We start from the raw sequence: 23,856 nt of genomic DNA, 5'->3' as shown, positions 1-23,856 counted from the left end.
AGTAAGAAAGTCAAGCCATTTTCATATGTATGGATGCTGCATTTTAGGTCTTGAACATTTATTAGAAAAATGTTGGTCTTTGGTATGCAAAAGAAAATTTTAATCACGGTTTGAATTGAATTAAAACATATTAGCTAGCTAGGTACGTATTTTACAGAAAGGATAACATGATTATTTCGTTACAAAATTCAAGGTACTAGACAACTAGGCCCCAAAAAAAAAAAAAAAAAAAAAAAAAATCAGAAAATTTAGAGACTACATTATTTAAATGAAAAGTACATATATTTGCCACAATAGTGGAATAGAGCAAGAACGTTTTTTTTTTTTGTTTTTTTTGGCTTTTTCTTTTTGTAAGCTCTCTCTTTCCTGTGGAGTGGACATGCATTGTGGTCCTCGATCCACTCCCTCACCCAAGTGTTTTCTCTGCTTTTTCCTCGCATTGTATTTCCCAAAACCCTTTCTCGCAATGAATGAAAATGGAGCCCATGATACTCACTACTCATTAGAGTTTATTACTAACACCGTTCTCTCAATTACTTATGTGAATCGACCCATTTCTCCCTATAGTATATATGTGACACCCTAATAGTCTCGTTTCGAATGAGAATAGAATTGTGATTGAAAAACTTAAAAGATCACGTATCCTAACAATGATATCTAGACTTAAGTATATTTTGGGTCCGTGATTTGAATCGAATGAGTTATTATTGTTAATAGATCGGATCGTTATATTTGGGATTATAACCAGTTTACCAATCAAAAGTGTGCGGGAGGCTTTACATCTTTTGGGCTATGTGTGTGATCATGTTGATGAGGACGTCAGAGATGGTTCGGATCTAATAAGCTATTATTGCTAGTAGATCGAATCGTAATAATATATGATCTAAAGCGACCTTTCATTCTCTACTATGGGAATAACAAAGACAAAACAATGTGAAATGACAAGAAGGTACAGAGTTATTGTTCCATCTCTCTTTGGCAATTAGAACATGCCAATAATGGTCGGGTTCATTATTTAGGCTATATGCCCATTTTGATTGAAACAACTTGAATTGCAAGGAACATTGGCTTGCTCTCATGGAATGGACCACTTCTTGATGGTTTAGGTCCAACCACATCCTTAATTGGTGTGTTGCGATTGCGCTAGGTGATGCTATTCCATTTTATGATGTTGAAATGAAAATTTACTCACATGCTTGATGGATAGTGACATTTGTTAAGACCACTATTGAGTTGCTTCTAAACGGGCATATTTTTAGATTACAATTATCATGTTAGAGATGGCTCTGTTAAATATAAAAATGTTTAAACACCATTATCTAATAGCTTAATTTTTTAGAGTACAATGGTTGTTTCACATGGTATCAGAGTAGGAGGTCCTAAGTTCGAGTCACGTCAGGCTCCTAGCATATTAATTTCCTCCCATTTAATTCAAGCCCACGTACGTCATGAGTCGACTAAAAAGTCTCAAGTCCAGACGTAAGGACGTAAGGGGGAGTGTTAAATATAAAAATGTTTAAACCCCGTTATCTAAATATAAAAATATTTAAACACCGTTATCTAACTGTTTAAGTTTTTAGAGTACACCATTATCTAAGTCTCTTTAGTTACTAAAGATTCTAGACTTAATTTACACACCCATCATTTATTTTTTCAATAGAATGGTTTTTGAGGTTAATTAATTGCGTGATTAGTTCTTTTTTTATCCTAATCTTGCCTAATTAAATCTCTAACGTTCATTAATTGTTCCAATCAAGTCCTTTATGTCATCAAAGAAGACCAGTGGGTTTTTCTATCCAAGTTAACATGCATTTCGAAAGACGGATTTGATTTAAACAGTTACTAAATTTTAAAAGCTCAATTAAAAAAATAGAAAATCGGATATCAACGTGAAAAAATTAACTCGGATTAAGAGTTCGTCTGTTATTGACGGCCATATAACATTATTAAAAATCGAGTATGTCTATCTATTGTTCAGTGGCATCGTACAAAATATATTATAATTAAGTGACTCATTTCTCTATTTTTTGCTAGAACAGCAAAAAAATATATAATAAATGATTCATCAAGAGACGGGCAACGTAATATTACGTAATGAAACAAGCAAGAGTATTTATTTTTTATCCATGTTGGTTTCTATCTACAAATTATTTTGGTTAATATTGCACGTTCCAAACAAATTTGATGTGGTAATTCATGGACTTCACACTGTACATGTGAACAATAACAAATTAAAAGAACCGGCTGTTCCTAAAGCAAGTGAAAAAGGGTTTGATGGTTGGTACTCGAGGTCCCAAATTCGAATCCTAGTTGATTCATATTTTCTATCTAAGTTTATTTCTAAATGAAATAAACGAAGCGGGTAGCGTGCTACCTATCTCTCTAAAAAAAAAAAAAAAGAATTAAAAGGACAACACTAAACGATACGTTTGTGATCGTGAGATGCACAACAGTGACATAACAAATAGTAACTTCTCTACACAAGAATTATTATTATTATTATTATTATTTTGGGGGGAAAAAGACCTGCAGGTCTATTAATTGGCATGTAGGCCCATTCTCTCTGAAAATATTACTCTGCTGGAATCTTAATTTCGGACTTCAAATTGCCCTTCAGAATGCTTAAAATATTTCTGACTGTGTGCACGAACTAATCTAGTAAAAGTTTTATGACTGGTTCATGCGCTTGCGTAAATCTATAATTTTGAAGAAAAATGTCCAGTTTTAGTTTCAAGGGTTAAACATGGCCCAAAATAGTTTATTGGGCTTCTGGGTTGGCCTTTGATCCGGACTCAGCTATCGGGCCTTGTTTATTCTTGCTTGTAGTGGCCAATAAATACTATAATAAAGAGTCCGCCTGGGATACTATCGATAGCACCAAGCGTTTGGTGCTCTCAAGTTTTCTGCCGTTAGATTTAATCCTTGAGCTATTTTTACATGTTAGATTATACTATTAAACTAATAACTTACTCAATCCTGGGGGCCCACATTACTATAACCGTATATTTTTTTCATTCAAGGACCGAAGACCTAATAAATAAAATTAGATTACTATACTATTAATAGTACTCAATTATCAATCATTTTTTGATTTTTTCAATAAACCTAAGAAGTATTTTTAAACTCTTAACTAGATGGTGGACGACATGATGCACACTCTCTAAAAAAGCATATTGATAATATTTTTCTGCAGAATAAGACATCATTTACATATCTGTCAAATATAGTATTCACGTGAAAATTATATAAAATAATTCTTTTGGTATCCATATGTTACTGTAGCAATTTAACTGATTTTCATCGTAGTCCTACAAAGCCATCTCGCTTGCCTTCACATCGTCGCCTAGTAGGCCATGCCAAGATTGTCGAGCACAAGGACAAAATAAGAGAATATATATATAAAGGGCAGATTCTGCATCGCTGTTGCATAAGCAGCATGTGGACTGCACTTAGCATTACTCAAAGAAGGTCAGCTGTAGGAATTCGTTGCTTGTTAGTAAGCCAGATGAAAGCCTTTACCTTTGTCGGAATTTGCATTTCGATAAAAAATGATAGCCGTCATTGATTGTGCACTCAAATCCCATGAACTCGTAAGTAGATTTAACTGTAAACTTGTTATTAGCATTTTATCTCCACATTATAGTGTCTTGTTCTTGAGAGATTTGAATGGAGGATAAAAGGGTATGAATTTTGTTTAGATCAGTAGTAGCCTTATCTGAAATCGAGCTACGAAGTGTAATTTCCTATTCGGATTCAGTCTTGAAGTCATAGATGCGTGCTTTTGTATTTACCCCATATGTAAAGAGACTATAAAACTAATTAGAGAGAATTCCAATGCCAAACCAACATGAGAACCAAAAAGAGGAGCTTCGCACGTTGCCAACATGGATCTCTATAGATATAGTGAATAAATAACATAATTTGCAGATCTGCTTCCAAATGGATGAACCAAGAGCTGGTTCCAAACACCGATTATGATCAGACTGAATTATTTTTAGGGCATGTTTGGTTCATGATTAGAATAGCAATAGGAAATGGAATTGGATTGCTTTGGAATGAAAAATGGAATGATGAATCATTCAAAAATATTTGATTCATTATTGGAATGAAAATCGGAATAAAAATTAAAAATTTTTGAGAGAGGGTTTTGATTAAGAGAGAGAAAAGTGATGAAGGGAGAGGAGGTAGGTGTTGATGAAAGAGGATTTTGAATAGTTTACTTTGGTATGAGCCAATCCGGGATTCAAAGCCGGATTGGATCATAAGGGCATGTTTGGTTCATGATTGGAATAGAAATGGAAAATAAAATTGGATTGCTTTGGAATGGAAAATAGAATGACGAATCATCCAAAAATGTTTGGTTCATTATTGGAATGGAAATCGGAATGAAAATTTAAAATTTTTGAGAGAGGGTTTTGATTAAGATAGAGGAAAGTGATGAAGGGAGAAGAGGTAGGTGTTGATGAAAGAGAATTTTGAATAGTTTACTTTGGAATGAGCCAATCTGGAATTCAAAGTCGGATTGGATCATAAATGGATTTGACCATTCCCATTCCAAAGTGGAATGGTCGGAATCCGATTCCTGTAAAACAAAGGGTAACTATCGGAATCAATGAATTCCATTCCGATTCCATAGTTTAAAATAGGAGAACCAAACATGCCCTAAATGGATTTGGCCATTCTCATTCCGGAGTGGAATGGAAATCGGAATTTGATTCCTATAAAACAAACGGCAACTATCGGAATCAATGAATTCCATTCAGATTTCATAGTTTAAAATAGGTGAACCAAACATGCCCTTAATCCAATTCGATCTAATCTAGTCTCCCCAAACATGACCCTAGGCTCATATTCTCCCACTAATCAACATTTTTTTTTAATACTAAAAACCAAAAATGGTTAAGGTATAAGATTTGCATCTATGCCTAGAGTGTACAAATTGCATTTTCCTTCTAAATTCCAACATGACAAACTAAAAATGTACTAAATCTTTAAAAGGAGTTCAAAATTGAATTAAATTCCAAATTTTTTTTCAAGTATAGGGGTTTGATAAATTTAAGAAAGCTGCTAGGCTTACAACTATATTAGGATTGTACTTTTACAACTTAGCCTATCTAAAGGCTATGATTAACACACTACTCTTATCAACTTTTTTTTCAACTAAAAATCAAAAGAATTGTTTAAACCCTTAAACCATTGGATTAAGGGTTGCAAAGATTACAATCTTTTTGGGTTGAACACTTAGCATTTCTTTAAATTTAATAAATAAATTTATAGAGACCCCTCAAATAAATGTCATTTTGAAATGTCCCCCTATTTGTTTACTTTGTTTTGTTGAAATATTTTAACTTTTGATTTTTTAGAATTAAGAAATTTTTTTCTCAGCTACTAAAATTCTATTAAAAATAATTAATAAGTAATACAATTATTGAATTTATAAATTTTTTTTAACAAAACTAAGTATAAAAATTTAATAAAAAAATTGAAAGTGAAGGATCTCCAAAAAATATGGGGCTAATTTCGAAAAGTATAAAAGCTAATTAGAGGGGCTTTCCAGCAAATGTCCTTGTCCGATTTTTTTGCCATTGGAGAGGTTAGCCCTTCTCGTTCCACTTCATGTACTATAAAAAGTTAGAAGTCGCTTAGCACTCGGACGTCCTAATATTTTTCTTAGGGTGCATTTCGTTCGCATTATGATAGACTCTTAGGAATAAAAAAATGCTAAAAATTTTGATTCCTACTCATCCTAGTAATGGAGATGTGGCATTCTAGTGTTTGATCCGTGTTATCATATTATTTGAGATTACCGGTAAGATAGATTGATGTGTGTAACTAAGTCGAGAGAAGATTGATGTGCATGCCTTAGGCCGAGAGGAGATCGGGAGAGGGCCTCGCATGGTGTAGAGAGGAGACCGGGAGAGGGTCTCAAATTGAGTAGGGAGAAAAATAGCACGTTGAATTAAAAAAAATTAGATTATCCCAAATAATTAATAGGAGCTACCTATCCTATTCTAAGGGAATAAGATTAGTATTTGCGATAAATCTCATTCCCAAGTAAATCTAAGATTACCGAGTAGATTATTTAGTGTGTTTAGCCAAATATTTTTATATTTTCTTAATTTCGATTGGATTACTGGTTATTTTATAAAGATAATGCGAACCAAACGAGCTTTTAATTTATTGGAAAGAAACCCTAACCCTCCACTCTGAAGATGAGTCTTACGATTCAAAGCTCTTGTTTCGGTCATTAGATTCCAATCGCTCCACCTTGTTCTTCAATTTGGCGCCTCTTCTTCCTCAATTCAATCATCTCCTTCAAATTCGTTGTCCAATTGAGGTAACTTACGTTCAAATCTTTGTAAATTTCATTATTGATGAATGAAACAACCAAGTTTTATAATATTTTGTGTCAATTTTAATCAACTCTAGTTTCTTTTGAGATACGCTCAATTTTCTTTTCATTCTATTTTCCTCTTCAAATTCTCTATCCAATTAATATAAATTATCATTAATTTTTGTATATTTCTTTGTTTTCAAGAAATTCTTTTGTAAATTTTATAGTTCATAGTTCAAAACAATAGCAATTTAGGATTCTTGGTATAAATTTTGGTACCCACCATTTTTTTTCTGGTACCGCAGGTGTTATAGTCAGATGCTATTTGTTGAGAATTCAATAACAATTTATTGTTCTTGGAGGAAGTATCAAATCCCACCACTTTTCTGTTGGACGCTATAGAATTTCTGTGGATCTAAATCATCAATGGAATTTTTGTTAATTGTAATCAAAGTAAAGTATACCTGTTCAACAAAAAATGCAGATTGAGAATGTATTCAGTACAAGAACAATAAATTATGTAATATAGTATGAATATTATGCATGTATGTACATACGTGTGTGTATATATATATATATATATATATAACGATGGATTGTTTGGTCGTTGTTGACTCACGTAGTCATAAATTCTGAATATTTTTATGGATGACAATATCCGTCGTTAATATTTAGTTATATATATGAAAAGAAATATTGTTTGGTCGTTATTGACTCATAAACTTTAAATTCTGAATGTTTTTATCGATGACAATATCTGTTGTTAATGTTTAGTTTGAAACTTGATAATATCTTTTAGCGACGGAATATTTTATCGTAATTTAATTTTTATTACACTAATGATCGTACCTAATGTATTTTTATATAAAAACATAACAAACAAATGGTCGTTATAATTACAATAATGGTAGTTTAAAAATTTTTTAATTTAAGTATGATTTATATATCAGCTGAAAGACAACCATTGTCAAAAAAAATTTTGGACCTTATTTTGATGATTGCAACACGTCTTGATCCATTAGATGTTACTACTTTTTGGTCAATGTGTAAGAAATGGAGCCTCGCAGTACCTGTTGTGTATTAAGCCGACATATGCTGTAACGACCCAGCCCACTAAGCAACAATAACTCGTTGGACCCAACAACCGGCCCAAAATGCTTAAGCCCAGTTATTATTCCCATCCGATGTGGGAACCCAATGACAAGTCTCTTATAAACCCAATGACAACCCCATTCCCATCCGATGTGGGACTATTGGGGTGTCACAGACTGTTTTTCGAGGTTCCGGTCTTCTATCCGGTGATCCGATAAGCCTCCTAAGCTTCGGGAAGTGAGCACGATGATCTACAACTCGTGCTGAACATCGTGCTCACCTCCAACAGCGGCAATGATGCCCTGGTTTGTGAGTTAGTCACGATCTTCGCGCTGTGCGCGCAGTTTATCTGAATTTCACATCGCTCGTGCGCGCACCGCAGTGGCCGGCAGTGCTCCGAAAGGTGAGCACGGCCTCCGACATGCTGAAACCTGTCAGCGAGTGCGACGGTCGGATTAATCGACCTCTGGTTTGCGTGCACAGTCCAGAAAAGCCTAGAAATCACATGAAATGATGCGATTTCATGTATCGGTATGGGCTTTTGGGTTTTCTGCTTCGTTGTGGATGTTGTTGTCAGCATTTGTGGGCTGAGGCTAACCTCTGGACTGATCGTCCAAGGCCCCAAGCCCTTGCGGAAATCGAAAAGTGATTTCCGGAGCGTTTTCGGCGAAATCCGCCGATAGAACGCGGTTCCGGTTCGGATTTCACCCGACGGTGCCTCGTGGCTGATTGTAGCGTCGCTGAGCCTGGTTGGCTGGTCACCCGCGTCGTTTTGAGGGTTTGGAAATGACGGGTGAGCGACGGTGAAGTTCCGGTGCGGTTTTCGGGACTTCCGGTTTATTCAGTAATCGGTTTTGGGAAACCGGTCATGGTTCTGGTGAGCAGGGGTCGTGAGTTAGCTTTTCATGTCAGTGGGTTAGACCTTAACCCGTTGGACCTTTCGTAGGTTCGGTTGCACCGTCTTCACAGTCGAGAGATCTTCGTCAGATACGTACAGGTGGGTACTTCGATCCGACGTTGGTACAGTGGTGCACGCTCGGTGACGTTTCCTTTACCCTTGTTGTTTATATCTTTTACCATATATATGTTGAGCCTTGCACCCATGCTGTTTCTTTATTACTCTCTACTTAATTGTTGCCAGGTGTAGTATCATGTGTAGGAGTAGAGTAGACTTTATCTGTTTATGATATTTATGATTTGGTTGGTCTGATCTCCTATGTGATCTCCATGACCTGGATGGTCGACGTTGCATCTCCTACACTTGTGACCTGGTTGGTAGTTTCTTGTACCTCGTATCAGTAACCTAGTTGGTCGGTTCTTTGACTTCTGTTGTCCGATGACTGTTGAGGTCGGTGTACCCTGAGGGGTCGGATTGTCGGCTAGTGGCCGACGGTAGTTCTAGATTATATACTTGTGACATGATTGGTCGAGTTCATATCCTATATTTGTGACCTGGTTGGTCGTTTTGGTTACATGATGACCCATGCGGTCGATGGTTCCATGTTGATATCATGCTTAGGAGTAGAGTCGACTTATCTGTTCACTATATCTGTGATTTGGTTGGGCGGTTCCCCTATTTTGATATCTATGACCTATTCGGTCGAGTTGTTACAGTTCTATCTTGACATACGTAGCCGACTAGTTGTTGATGGCCTATACGGTCGGTGTGCCCTGAGGGGCTGGATTGTCGGCTAGTTGCCGATGGAAGATCTTTGAGCATACTATATTGATCGCCACTGCAGGTACGCATTTCACGAACACCAGCGGTCTGATCCACCGCAAGAGGGTGTTCTTTTCCGGAAAAGTGGTTGGATTGCCAACCCGTGAGCCCAGGGGCTTTAAATTCTGAATGTTTTTATCGACGACAATATCTGTCGTTAATGTTTAATTTGATACTTGATAATATCTTTTAGCAACAGAATATTTTGTCATAATTTAATTTTTATTCATCACTAATGATAGTACCTAATTATTTTTATGTAAAAACATAACAAACAAATGGTCATTATTACTTACATGTAACGACGGGATTTGCTTTGGTTGTCAAATATTTTTAATGACGAAAATTAGTGACTTTCATAATTAGTTCTAGCGAAGGAAGATTTAATAACGGGTGACGACGAAAAGTCGTTAAAGGTTATAACCGACCAATACGGTAGTTATAACGGCCAATATTTCCTTCGTTATATATTATTTCTCCTATAAAAAAAATAACTGTTGAATGTTCATGGTTTCAACATTAAATGAAATTTGACAACCAAAATGCAAAAAATTTATCCTTTAATCCTTCAATGTATGAACAATGGCATGTTATATATTGTAATAATGTTAGTTTAAAAAGTTTCTTAATTAAAGTATAATTTTTATATCAGCTGAAAGACAACTATTGTCAAAACTTTATTTGGACCTTATTTTGATGATGATTGTAACCCGTCTTGATCCATCAGATGTTACTATTTTTGATCAATGTATAAGAAATGGAGCCTCGCGGCACCTGTTGTGTATTAAGCCGACATATGCCCACTGTTGTCAGAGAAAACTAAGATAAAAAGAAATACTATAAAACTATATAGTTCAAAGATGAACAAGATATTTATTTTGAAATCTTTTATAGATTTACTAGAGTTATTTTGCAATTTTGTAACAAAAGAAAGGCTAGTATTCATAATAGTAAATGGGATCATGTTAGCTAATATATTTAAGAACGTTTCGCACGAGTATCGTCATCAAACTTGTGAATGTTTTTATCGACGACAATATCCGTCGTTAATGTTTAGTTTGATACTTGATAATATCTTTTAGCGACGGAATATTTTGTCGTAATTTAATTTTTATTCATCACTAATAATTGTTCCTAATGTATTTTTATGTAAAAACATAACAAACAAATAGTCGTTATAACTACAATAATGGTCGTTATTACTTACATGTAACAACGGGATTTGCTTTGGTTGTCAAATATCTTTAATGACGAAAATTAGTGACTTTCATAATTAGTTCTAGCGAAGGAAGGTTTGTTATGAGGGGCGACGACAAAAAATCGGACGATCTTTAAAAGTTATAACCGACCAATACGGTAGTTATAACGACTAATATTTCTTTCGTTATATATTATTTCTCCTATAGTAAAAAATACTGTTGAATGTTCATGGTTTCAACATTAAATAAAATTTGACAACCAAAATGCAAAAAAATTACCCTTTTATCTTTCAATGTATGAATAATGGCATGTTCTACATTATAATAACGGTAGTTTAAAAAGTTTCTTAATTTAAGTATAAAAATTTATATCAGCTGAAAGACAACTATTGTCAAAACTTTATTTTGACCTTATTTTGATGATGATTGCTACCCGTCTTGATCCATCAAATGTTGCTATTTTTGATCAATGTGTAAGAAATGGAGCCTCGCGGCACCTGTTGTGTATTAAGCCGACATATGCCCACTGTTGTCAGAGAGAACTGAGATCAAAAGAAATACTATAAAACTATATAGTTCAAAGATGAACAAGACATTTATTTTGGACTATTTTGTAGATTTAATAGAGTAATTTTGTAATTTTGTAACAAAAGAATGGCTAGTATTCATAATAGAAAATGGGATCATGCTAGCTAATATATTCAAGGACGTTTCGCACGAGTATCGTCATCAAACTTGTGAAAATTGTGAAATAGTAGAGCTAATAGGTGAACTAGTGCCAAAATTACCTTTTTTTAGAACACTTCTAGCTATATGTATAGTGAAATATTTGATGACAACCAGTGGATATTAAAGTTTATAAAAATAATGGTATATTTATAAATCAAAGTAAAGTATATCTGTTCAATAAACTTTAAATTCTGAATGTTTTTATTGACGACAATATCCGTCGTTAATGTTTAATTTGATACTTGATAATATTTTTTAGCGACGGAATATTTTNAAAAATAGAAATTTATTTTTTTTAAAAAAAATAAATATTTATTTTAGTATAATTATTTTTATAATATTTTAATCAAAAATTAATTTAAATAAAAATATTTATTGTTTATATTTTTAAATTTCATAGTAAATTTTTATAAAAAAATTTAAAAATAAATATTGTACTAAGCCGGCCCGAAGCACGGTCCGGCCCGGCATGGCCCATACCTTCCGGGCCTAAGAGACGTGCCAGGCCAGAGGGTAGGCAACTTGGGCCCCCCACGGCCCGTCACGAATTTGAATCCAGGCCAGGCCGGGCCGGCCCCTAGCACATTTCAGCCCGGAAAATGTGGGCACGGCCCACATTACACCCCTACTCGGACCCCACCCCTACTTAGGTGCTCCCGACGAATTCCTCCCTCCGACACCCCCGAAACCCTCGACCCTGTCACCGCCTCCGCTGCTATAGCGGATCCCCTCCTCCTCCCTACCCCTTCGCTGCTGCAGGACTCTGGTCGATAGCGGTGGAGAGCGGCTGCGGAGCGAGATCCTTGACCTCGTTAATGGCGACGGCGCCTCCGAGAGCCCCAATGATGGCTCGGCACCGAGCTCGAGCCTCACTTCGGAGCAACTCAACTCCTGAGAGATCACTATCCTAGGATTTCGCTTGAATCGGCGGCTACGAGCTCCCCCCGTGACCCGGTGCGGCTGCTTCACCACGGATCCTGTTGGAATTGATCGCAGGTTTTGTGATCATAACTGTTTCTTTTCAGTTCAATTTGGTTGTTAGCTTTTATTGCATCACATTTTCAATCTGGATTGCTTTTTCATGCTTGTTACCGACCCCTTTAGGGCTAGGGTTTCATCAGTGTGGATGATTTTATTTGATAAAGGGGCTTAATCTACAATTGTAGCAAACATGAGCATACATCAATGAGAAGATTAGGTTAATAATCTCAACTAGACATCTCTAAGAAGATTCCACAACTGCAGAGAGAGAGAGAGAGAGAGAGAGAGAGAGACTTCACATTAATACCATTTTGGATGAGAGCATTTCATTTTCTTGTTACTAGTCACATTAATTGTGCAACCGCACTTCAACTACATTTTTTTTTCTTACTCTTTTGGCTAGATTGCTAGGGTTTTTGTTGGCAATGGATCTCCCTGATATTGTTGGATGCGAGGGTTCTTAGAATTTGATGTTGTGGTTAATTTTTCACATTAACATTTCTCCCTAGAAGCTCATAACATATCTGGTCTCATTCAAATGAATTTTGGACTTTTTTATATACTTAAACTTGCTCGTGCCAATCCCTTTGATAAAGAGAACGCTCATGCATTATATTACTTGTGATCTTTTATGCGACCACTTTCTAAACCATCTGTTACTTCGCAAACTCCTTACTGATGATGACCAAAAGGTCTGAATCAATTGATTATCAATTGCATGTACAATTTTAGTTTGACTCTTATCTTCTTCTTACTCTTTTCTTTTGTTTGATATTATGTACTTTTAGATTCTCTTATATTTGTTTATTTTGCTGAACTAATGTGATGACTAAAATTTGAAATTGTTGCGATGCTTAGACCTTCATGTACTTGATTTTGTGTGATGTGGATGACTATAAAGATGTGAAATCAGGCCAACCTCTGGTGACATTTTCTTGTTTAGATACTCTTTCTTCATAACTAGTCTAATTAAGCAGATTCTATTCCCTAACACTGTTTTTCTTGAGTTGGTCCTTGTGAGGCTCAAAATTTTCTCCTAGCCAATATTTTGAAGATGTATGCCCGAGGACAACATGCACTTTTCACAATAATGGAATGATCACTATAACTGGTGCAATAATTAAATGGAAGTGCGGGATGGTAGGGGCAATGTCTCATATTTATCTTTTCCGCCCTTGGAATAGACTTAGTTTGGTTTCCAAATTGTGTTTTCACCCTTGGAGCTTTTGTCTTTGTTAGAACGGCAGAACGCTGGAAATTCCACTGTGTAACATCATGATACTATCCTTTTTTAGTAGGAGCTACAATTGCCAGTGAGCTTGATCTATCTTTCTTTTAGGATCACACCTGTTTCTAATCCTTGTTAGCTTGTATGGATAAAGCTATTATTTTTCTCCTTGTTAATCGAGATATCTAACACTTCCAATTAAAAGCTGGCTTATAGGTCCAATTTTAGGATTGTCGACTAGTTTTTAAATGATCATGGAAAGAAATAGTTCTCTGTTTTTTTATCCATTCTGATAATTCAGTATCTCTAGCTATTTTTAAAGGGCATTCCATTGCTTGGGAAGCGATAGTGTATAGCTGAACGTAATGTTTCAATCTGTTCTCAGTCCTTTTCATTTAATTTCTTTGTGTGAAGATACATGTTATATCTAGTAAGTTGTTTTTCTTTTTTAGGCAATCAGCAAAGAGATGGGTTTGCTAACAATTTTGAAGTTATCCTAAGCTTCAAACATATCTAAACATGTCTCATGTAGCTTCATCTTATGTTGTGAAGGGTACTCAACAATCCTTGAAGAATTAAAGGAAAATCCGGAGGGCCCGTTTGGTTCAGATTATGTAGCATTACAGGTTATCTCGATATAACCAGATATCTGAGATTTTTGAATTAGATTATTACAGATACTACATTACAGCGTTTGGTTTAATGCGGTATTGTAATGTTAGATTATAATGTATATTGAATTATTATGTTTGGTTCAGTTTATAAAATTTAGTAATTCTGACAGTAAAGTATAGTTTATTTAATATTTTTTTTACTAAACTATAACTTAATATAATTTGCACTTGAATTAATTCTATTAATAAGCAATGTAAATAAAAAGACCACACACAACGAAAAAAAATTTATAAAACTAAAAATTAATTTCAACCAATATAAAGAATTAGCAAAAAAGGACCATAACTATGTAATCATACGATCACTTGAGAATAAATAAATTTTAATTTAAAAACTCATTTATAAGAGTTCGTGTGAATAGGAATAGAGAGAGAGAGATAAAGATGATGTATTAAAAGGGTTTGAAGGTTGGAGGGGTAAAATTAAAATTTTATATAATATGTAAGATTATCCATACCTTTGTTCGGTAATATTTTCGGGATATTTTGCACTAAGGGTGCGTTTGGTTCGCACTATCTTTTTAAGATTTCTAGTAGTCCAATAGGAATAAAAAAAATATAACGGTGTTTGACTAAACGCACTAAGTAATCTAGTTGATAATATTAGATTTATTCGGGAATGAGATTCATTCCAAAGTACTAATCTCATTTCCTTGAGAGAGGGTGGGTATCCTCATATTAATGGATTGAGGTAATCATAATATGTCTAATTTCTTTTTTTCTCTCTACCCGCCGGCTAGTTGGTATTATTTTTCTTTAGACTCTAACCTCATATCTCTCTCTAAACTTATTTTTTTTTCTCTAAACTTCAATTCTTTTTCTCTCTCTAAACTAAGCTCTCTCTCCCCCTCTTTTTTTTAAATCTCAACTCTCTCACTCTTTCTAATCTCGACTCTATATCTATTCCAATTTTTTTAATTATGTTTTCTCTCTCTCTAATCTATGTTCTCTCTCTCATTTTTTTTAAAAAGATGTTGAAATTTTTGGTGGCATTATCTAAAATTAATTACAGAAATAAATAAATTAATTGTATATTTTTTATAAACTTAAATAACATGATTAAATAATATAACCGTGCGAACCAAACACAGGAATGCCACATTCTTAGTAATAGGATGAATAGGAATAAAATTTTCGGACATTTTTTTATTGCTAGTAATCTTTTATAGTGTGAACTAAACTCACCCTAATTGTAATGTTATATTATCGACCAGATTACAGACTGGATGAACTAAATACAGTAATTCTGGCAGATAACTCGAATCAAATGCGTTCGGTGAGTCATGGTGGGCCACCGGATTGCATTGTAACTTGTTATGTCTAAATATTTTTCCTAAATCTTGTCTAAAGTTGAATCTTTTTAGGTGGTGAAAATATGATTTCCTTGGCCTAATGCATCAAATGGGTTTTTAAGCTTCTTTATAGGCTTCGAGATCTAGTGAGAATTGAGGTTTCTCGATATATATATATATATATATATATATAGTCAAGAAGGTCAAGGTAAATGATCTTGCTGTCATTTTTTGTTCCTCCAGAAAGCTCCAACATTTTTCTTCCCTCTTCTTCAACCTGTATGATACTTTTCATGATCTTAACCACTTAAATATTCTTCTTTAACAGGATGAGGAAAATGCTAAACCTATGTCTCTATTTAAGGATTAAATAGAATAAAGAAAAAGAGAAAAAAAACAAAATATATAAATAATTTATTGGGTTCGATCACTAGCTTTCGTCCACATGATAAGACAAAAGTAGACTTTTATTGTTGTCAAAGGTGAAATACAAAAAATCTCTCTCTTAAACTTCTAACCACAAAATACATTCCGTATTTTCTTTTGTCCGTCCCACCAATTTACAGAATAATAAGTATATTTATATTAGTAGTTAAATTCTAATAAATTGAGAGTAAAATTCACTAAGATTAGCAATAATACTAACTTAAATTAATGAAATAATCAAAACATAATAAGATTAGAAAATCCCTTCGCTCAAAAATTCTAAACATATTTAATACTGGTCTTAGGAGTAAGTGAAAATTAAGATGATATAACTACTCTTTGTATACAGGAGCTTAATACACATTTAAGGTATGAACTTGAATCGAATAGGAAGAAAACACATAATTCCTGTTTCGATAACATGTAAAACAATTCATTACTCTAAGAACTAAAGCTTAAAACAAGGGGTGTGCATAATTTTAATATTTATACTCAAAATAAAAAGAGTAAATAGAGAGTGACAAAGCAAGGTGCTCTATGTGTAAAAGGTCCCCCCAAAGATTATAAGCAACAAACAATGACACTTTAATGAAATGGACTTATGCGAAGTTTCCACTAACATTATTGGGAAGCGCCTGTAATTCCACCATCACAAACTTGGGTTCAACTTTCAAGCACTAGAGTCACTATCTTCATTATTATCCACTAATAAAAATGCTGTAACGACGCTAAAGTTTAACTAATTAATAACATAAAATTAAACAAATTTGCAATTTCAGAAATTAAAATAAATTGTATTTTAGATTTGAATTCTTTTGTTTGAAAGAAGATGCTTCAAAGAACATGTAAATCCTAGTCATTTATTTTTCTAAATGAATAGTTGAAATAAAATATAAATTAAGGTACCACCCACAAGGTATTTAAAGGATGTTTTGGTTCGTAAGGTGTTGCTCAAAAACGTGTCGAAGAAGGTTCCTTAGAAAAGGGTGTTTCGTTAACGTGAAGACGTTGCAATTTAAGCTTCACAATTGTTTTCAAACTTCGTATAATTATATTTCATTCAATAAAATTTCATATAATAACAAATACGAATGCAATTTTAACACAAAATTTATAGTAACATAAATGAAGAACAGGATAGAAAACCATTCTATCCTCCTACAATATATATTAATATTTCTCTTATCTTTTTTGAAGTGAAGACGATTAAATACAATCATACCTTTTTTTAAAAAAAAATTATATTCTTATTTTTTCGGATGCAAATTCAGATACAAATATATATCGAATGTTAAATTTGAATATCTATATTTTAATTCTATCGAATTCGGTGTTGAATTTAATCGGAGTTTATCCTAACCACTTTTACCCCTACTCATATTGCTCATAATAAATATAAAAGAAACTTTATTGATTAGGAAAGTTGAAAGTCCCAATGTAAGATTCCTTCTTTGCCCTTCCTTGTTTATAGGCTTAATTACACTATAGTACATTATACTATACTTCAGAGTTTTTCTATTTATAATGTTGTACTTTTAATAAGTTTTTTTTTATTTTTTTTTTTATTTTTTTATCAATCTCTATACGGTAGGTAGTAAGTCAACAATTTTAGATGGAAGCTTGCAGCTTCATCTAAAAGTGTTAGTTGGAATTAGCCGAGTGTATATTCAGCCTAGTTCCTCTTGATAGAATTATTAGTTATTTATGTAAAATAGTAGATTGATTTTTTGATGGTATTGTAAAAATTGATTACAAAATAATCGTTTACTGATGCCTTGGGAAAAAGAAAATATATAGTGCGGTATAGTAAATGAAAAATAAACCTAAAATATAATTTAGAGAGTAAGAAGCAAATGATAGTTCAATAGTGCCTTTAAAATAACATATAATAAATTATAACCAGAAAAGATACTATTTTAAAATTTAGTATACCAGCGTGTAATTAAGCCGGTTTATTTTCCTAGTTCCTTGTGTTCTCATTTGTCTTGTTTTCTTCCCTACTTTTTCAAATATAAAATAAAAAATGAATAGAGAACCCTCAGCAATTATATTTTATTTTTTATTGAAACTCTTTTATTTTTCCCTCTATTTTCAAATTAATATAATTTATCAAATTCTATCATTTTAGTTACTTTGTAGCAAATAAAATCAGAATAATTAATGATAATAATAAATAAGATACTTTAATCTGATTAATTATAATACTTTAAATTATAAATTATAAATTATAAAAGTATATCAATTAAAAAAGGGAAAACTTAAAAAACCTCCTTGTGGTTTCACTTTTTCTCACTTTAGTACTCTGTGGTTTAAAGTGTATCAAGTTAGTACCATGTGGTTTCGTACTTTCTCACTTTAGTACCCTGTGGTTTAATATTTTATTTGGAGAAAAATACAACCATAGGATACTAATTTGATACAAAAATAAAAATACAGGATATTAACTTGATACAAAAATAAAACCACAGAGTACTAACTTGATACACTTGAAACCACAGGGTACTAAATGAGAAAGTGCGAAACCACATGGTACTAACTTGATACACTTTAAACCACAGAGTATTAAAGTGAAAAAGTATGAAAACAGGGGGATTTTTGAAGTTTTCTCATTAAAAAATACATGTTAATTAAACAAAATATACAAGGATTCTACTTGAAATGGAAATATATTATTGGGTGAATTTACCAAATTATAATTTTTTCTTGAGACCCTTTTGTGTCTTGATTTATCATCATATAATATCCATCATGATATTATATGATGATGGATATTATATGATGATAAATCAAGACACAAAAGGGTCTCATTAAAAAATACATGTTAATTAAACAAAATATACAAGGATTCTACTTGAAATGGAAATATATTATTGGGTGAATTTACCAAATTATAATTTTTTCTTGAGACCCTTTTGTGTCTTGATTTATCATCATATAATATCCATCATCATATAATATCCGTTGCCTTTTTATCTCAATGATAGCTAGATCTGTAGTGCTAGCTTTTACCTTCTCTTTTGCGGCCACAAACCTAACATCTTTGTTATAAAATAATCCACTACTTTAAAATTTTAAGATAATAAAAAATAATGGTTATAGTAATTTAGATTTAATATTTGTAATCATGAATCGATCGTATCTAGCGCATTTAGTTAATAATTTAATAGTTGATATTGAAAATTTAGTTGTTTCAAATTTCTACATGAGTTTTTCTCAAATAAAAAAATATATATATTGTAATCATGAGCATGACTCCATTAAGAAGCTCCTCAATAAAATTACTTTGCGTGGAAAAAAAAAAAACATTTGCAATCACGAGCATGTCTCCTTAAGAAGCTCTTCAATAAAACCAAGATATGTTGAGAAAATATATATATATCTTTGTAATCATGAGTATGGCTCCTAGGGATGTAAATGGCTATGGATTGTTGGAGTTCCTGTCCCGATTAGTCGAATGGAGTAAAAATTAAAATAAAAATATAAAAAAATATAATCCGGTCTGATCCACTAAATAAATATAGCAGAGGCGGGAGATCCCTTTTTTTCTTTTATCTGCCGTGATTGGCCAAAAGTTTACTCCTGTCCTGATCTGTTCCGAATGAAGCTATAAATGATAGTCAAAAATAAAATTATATTTAATCCGACCAGAGTCCGTTCCAACCCAATAAGAAATGGCGTAAGAACCCCTCCCGCCTCTCCATCCGCTCCGTTTGCATTCCTATTGACTCCACTGAGAAGCTCCTACAAATCTAACTATCTTACTATTGACTCCACTGAGAAGCTCCTACAAATCTCAGTATCTTATTAGACAATAAATTGAAGAAAATGATCCCAACAAAGAAACATCAAATATTCGTAACTTTCTCTCTATATAACCCAAACAAGCTCAGCCCACATCAGTAGCAGCAAAAGCAAGCCAAGCCAAGCCAAGCCATGGGAACATTCTTAGGCCACATTATCCCGGGCCTAGCCTTCACAATAATAGGCATCTGGCACACTCTTAACACCATCAAAACTTACAAACTCAAAGGCCCCTCCAATTTCACCTCATCAACATGGTTTCCTTTCACTAGTACTACTACTCCAGTAACCATTCCGAAACACTCGGAACTCTACCTCCTCCTCTCCTTCTCCGCCGCCGCCGCCGCCGTCCAAATCCTCGACTACCCTCTTCTGAGCCTATCTTTCAAGCCCGACAACTACGAGCACGCCACCATGTTTCTCCATCTCGCCGTCTACGCTTCGGTCGCCCTAGCAGTCGACCTCTCTGCTTCCCCCGACGCACTCCGAAGTCTCGTCGGAACTCTCGCCGCCTCCGTTTTTGCGCAGGCATAGTAACAATTTCTTTTTTCTTTTTTCTTTTCTTTTCTTTTTTTTTTTTTTTGTATTTTTGAACTCTGCAAATACATTACAATAATTTTTTTCGATTACATTATTTTAATGGCATCAAAAAAAATTTATTCCAACAGTTTATACTATTATCATAATCGAAATCAACATTTTCAGTCATCTATTATTATAAGATTCATAGTACCGCTTTGCAAAGATTCTTATTTGTCGCAGAAAGTTATTATTGTAACTAATAGTTATCAATTGCAACAGCATTTATTGTCGGAAAAAAAAACAAGAATGAATTTCTAGCTACTAGTATATATATATGTATAGTTCATGAAATTTCGCTCCGACGAGCTTTTTTTGAATTATTCATTGGTCTATGAATATTGGCAAAAAAGTCACAAGAAAATATGAATAATCATGCATGATTTCAATTGTTCTTTTAGTAACCTTTATACATATTGTATAAAAAGAGTTTATATAGGTTTCTATTCTAATTGATTTTATAGTAAATCCCGAACTTTTGCCTATATTTATATAGGACTTAATTTTGCTCATTTATTCCTTACTATTATTCATAATTTTTAAATGTATTCTAAAATAATCAAAATATTTTTCTAAAATTCAACCTCATTAGTAAACCCTAAAAAACATAGAATTTTATGAATTTTCTTTTAAAAATTAGTAAAAATATTTTGATCTTTCATAATATATATATTATATATATTATATAATATAATATATAAGTTTAAAGTCATATAAGTGATTTATCCCTGGAATCTGGCTATGGTGTTTATAAAAACGCAAAGCATTTGATGCTAAATTTTTTACCCTTAGATCTATTCCTTTAACCATTTACACCTATTAAATTATACTATTTAATCACACTCAAACATATTATCCTTACCGTGCATTTCTTAATTTAAGGGCCTAAAAGTTACTAGCACTAATAACTCTGTACTTTTAAAAGTGTAGAAGCTCAATTCTTATCCCTATATATATATATACACACGCGTATGTGCAGGAGCTCTTTCTCCTCAGCTTCCACTCCGTGGACCACGCGGGGCTCGAGGGCCACTACCACTGGCTCCTGCAGCTCGTAGTGGCCTTTTCCTTTCTCGCCACCGTCACGACCGTGGGACTCCCAAGCAGCTTCATGGCGGCGACGGTGAGGTCGGCGTCGGTCCTTTTCCAGGGGTGCTGGTTCGTCGTCATGGGCTTTGCGCTGTGGCTCCCGCGGTTTCTTCCGAAAGGGTGTTACAGCACAGAAAGCGGTAGCGACACGGGCAGTGGCAGCGGCAGTGGCAGTTTCATGAGTGCAGTTGCATGCAGAACGGAGGAAGCGAGTCAGCGGGCGACGGCGCTGGCAAACCTGCAGTTCAGCTGGACTCTGGCCGGGATAGCAGTTTTGGTGGCTTATTTGTGCCTGAGAACCGACAGCAAGTGTGTTGAGTACAGGAAACTAAGATCAGGGGGTGGGGATGTTTCTTTGATCTCTTCTCCTGAAGCTGAAGATCTCAAGCAATCTCAACCGTCCGTTTAACGTGTCGAGAGATTAATATATCATGTGCAGTTATAGTGGAAACATGACTGTTTTGAAATGCTAACTCGGTGTTTGGTTTTTAGAATAAGTATGAAAAAATTATTTTTCTATAAAAAATTTTCTTTTCTGATTTACCATCCGTTGAGTTTCGAGGAAAAACTAAAATTTTAAATTTTTTTAAAAAAATTTCAGGGAAAACTAGTTTTCCTTTAAATTAAAGGAGATTTTCATGAAAAAACAAAAATAATAATTTTTCATATGAAATGTGAAAAAAAAATTAAGAAAAATTGTTTTCGTTGAAACCTAAAAAATTTTAAAAGTTTTTTTTTCAAAAATAATTTTTTACTTTTTTCTGAAAACCAATTACTGCCAAAATAGCAGAAACGGATAATACAGAAATTAATTCGGATAAATTATAAGAGAAATTATAAAAGGCACTGGATTTAAGTTCTCTATACCAATTGCGTTTATGCATCTTCGTATGTTTCAATTTTCGCTCTATGTTTCAATTTTCGCTCTTTGCAAGTACGAAGACATAGGATTGAATCTTGCTTTCAGTAATATTTGTGTGTTATAACTTATTTCGACATCCAAATAAAATTTCTTAAAATTGATACGTACGTGCGGATAGAGATGTAAAACAGGCTGGCCCACGGCACTAGGGATGCAAACGGATCCGGATTGGTGGAGCTCCCGCCTCTTACCGCCCCGACGGGTTAGTAAATGGGAGAAAATAAACAGATTCGGGATAGAAAACGGGATAAATTTTACGATCCGAGACGGATTCGGGACAGAAAACGAGAGAAATTTTGACTCACCCCGAATCCGCCCCGCCACCTCGAAAATTATTTATATTTTAAAAAAATATTCTTAAAAAATAATATATTTACAAAAAAGGTTCAAATTACAAATAAGTTAGTACTCTCATTTCTAATATATTTGAAACTTTTGAATTTTATTTTGTGATTGATATGTTTGATTTTTATAATTGATATTATTAAATTATATATATAATATTATTAAAAATTATTAATTTATAATTTATAAAATATTAGTAATATTATAATTTTATAAAAAATATTAGTTGGCGGGGCGGATTCGGGGCGCCGGCGGGAGGGCGGTTATGAGATGGGGCGGATTATGGGATGTATTTTTTAACCCATCATGGATTCGGGGCGGGAGGCGGAGCGGGATTTTGCTAGTCGGGGCGGAAGGCGGGGCGGGGCTCCCGCCCCCAGATCCGCCCCGTTTGCATCCCTAACGGCATGGCATCGAGCCGGGCTGCTGCATGGCATGGGCGTTGTAACACCCGTGCCGGCCCTACCCAGGGCAACTTTAGGCCGTGCTGGGACCTCTCTTCTTGCGCCCGGCGGCCGGAACCGAGTCGAAAAACCACATTGGCGGTCGTGCCAGCCGCGAAGAGCCCGTGGCTCGACACACCTTGGGACGTGCCAGCCGCGGCCAGCACAGCCCGAACGCCAGGCCTTGGGCGTTGGGATCTCAGCTCCTAGGAGAGAAGGCCCCAGGAGCTATCTCGGAAGGAGATCTTTGGTCAAATGGACCAAAAACAAATTTGGTCCATTAGACCAAAAACTATCTCAATTTTTTATATATATTTATATAATCTATATATATATATAGAGTTGGACTGGGGCTACTATTAGTAAGCAAAATCTCATTGTTGCTACAATTTTTAGCCTTTGGATCAACTATTTTCATTATTTCTAACCATTGAATTAAATCTCATAATCCGAGTGGGGACACTCAATCTAGGGGAACCACTCAACTCTAACTGACTAATATTATCCTGAACCTACCAATTTTTCATCCAAGGGTTAAAAACTTGATAGCAAAAAGTGTTTTACTATTAATAGTATTTCCAGCCTAATTCTATATATATATATATATATATATATATAATATATTATTTTAAATATTTATTATTTTATAAATATTTTGTCAAAATATTATTTAAATAAAAATATTATTTTATAATCAAAATATTAATTTACATAAAAAATAATTTATTATTTATATTTTAAAATTTGTACTTTTAAAAAAATAAAAAAAATAAAAATTTTAAGAGGCCGGCCCAGAGCACGGCCCGTGCCGACCGGGCCCAAGGGTCGTGCTGGACGGAGGCTTGGTAGCTCCAACCCGACCTAAAAATATTTAGCTGAAAATGTAAATCAACTAGAATTCGAACTTGAAATCTCGGATATCAATCACCAATCCCTTTGCCCCTTATACTAGGGACAGTCAATTAGAAATATTATAAATATTTCTTCAAATTGCAAAAATAT

The 23,856-nt window shown here is 33.9% G+C and overlaps 1 protein-coding gene and 1 long non-coding RNA gene across 3 annotated transcripts; both read left to right on the top strand.

The window, feature by feature from the left end:
* Window positions 11,717–14,071, top strand: LOC109711275. Of its 2 annotated transcripts, none has more exons than XR_002216561.1 (2): window positions 11,717–12,070; window positions 13,836–14,071. It is a non-coding gene; the product is annotated as an uncharacterized LOC109711275 (long non-coding RNA). The 2 variants fall into 2 exon arrangements; XR_002216562.1 differs by having other exon boundaries at window positions 13,736–14,071.
* LOC109711403 (transmembrane protein 45A-like) lies at window positions 19,388–21,670 on the top strand. Its single transcript, XM_020234415.1, has 2 exons — window positions 19,388–20,004; window positions 21,035–21,670. The coding sequence occupies exons 1-2, from the start codon at window positions 19,609–19,611 to the stop codon at window positions 21,551–21,553; spliced, it is 915 nt and encodes a 304-aa protein (XP_020090004.1). The 5' UTR covers window positions 19,388–19,608; the 3' UTR covers window positions 21,554–21,670.

Source organism: Ananas comosus, linkage group 6 (genome assembly GCF_001540865.1).
Source record: "Ananas comosus cultivar F153 linkage group 6, ASM154086v1, whole genome shotgun sequence".
Taxonomy (NCBI): domain Eukaryota; kingdom Viridiplantae; phylum Streptophyta; class Magnoliopsida; order Poales; family Bromeliaceae; genus Ananas; species Ananas comosus.
Note: the sequence above shows the minus strand (reverse complement) of the source record. Positions and strands in the feature narration are given on the sequence as shown.

Bases quoted from the DNA above. Each gene is read 5' to 3' on its own strand.
- LOC109711403 (XM_020234415.1), top strand. From the start codon at position 19,609: ATGGGAACATTCTTAGGCCACATTATCCCGGGCCTAGCCTTCACAATA. The intron at 20,005-21,034 runs GCATAGTAACAA...GCGTATGTGCAG, and splicing joins CCGCCTCCGTTTTTGCGCAG to GAGCTCTTTCTCCTCAGCTT.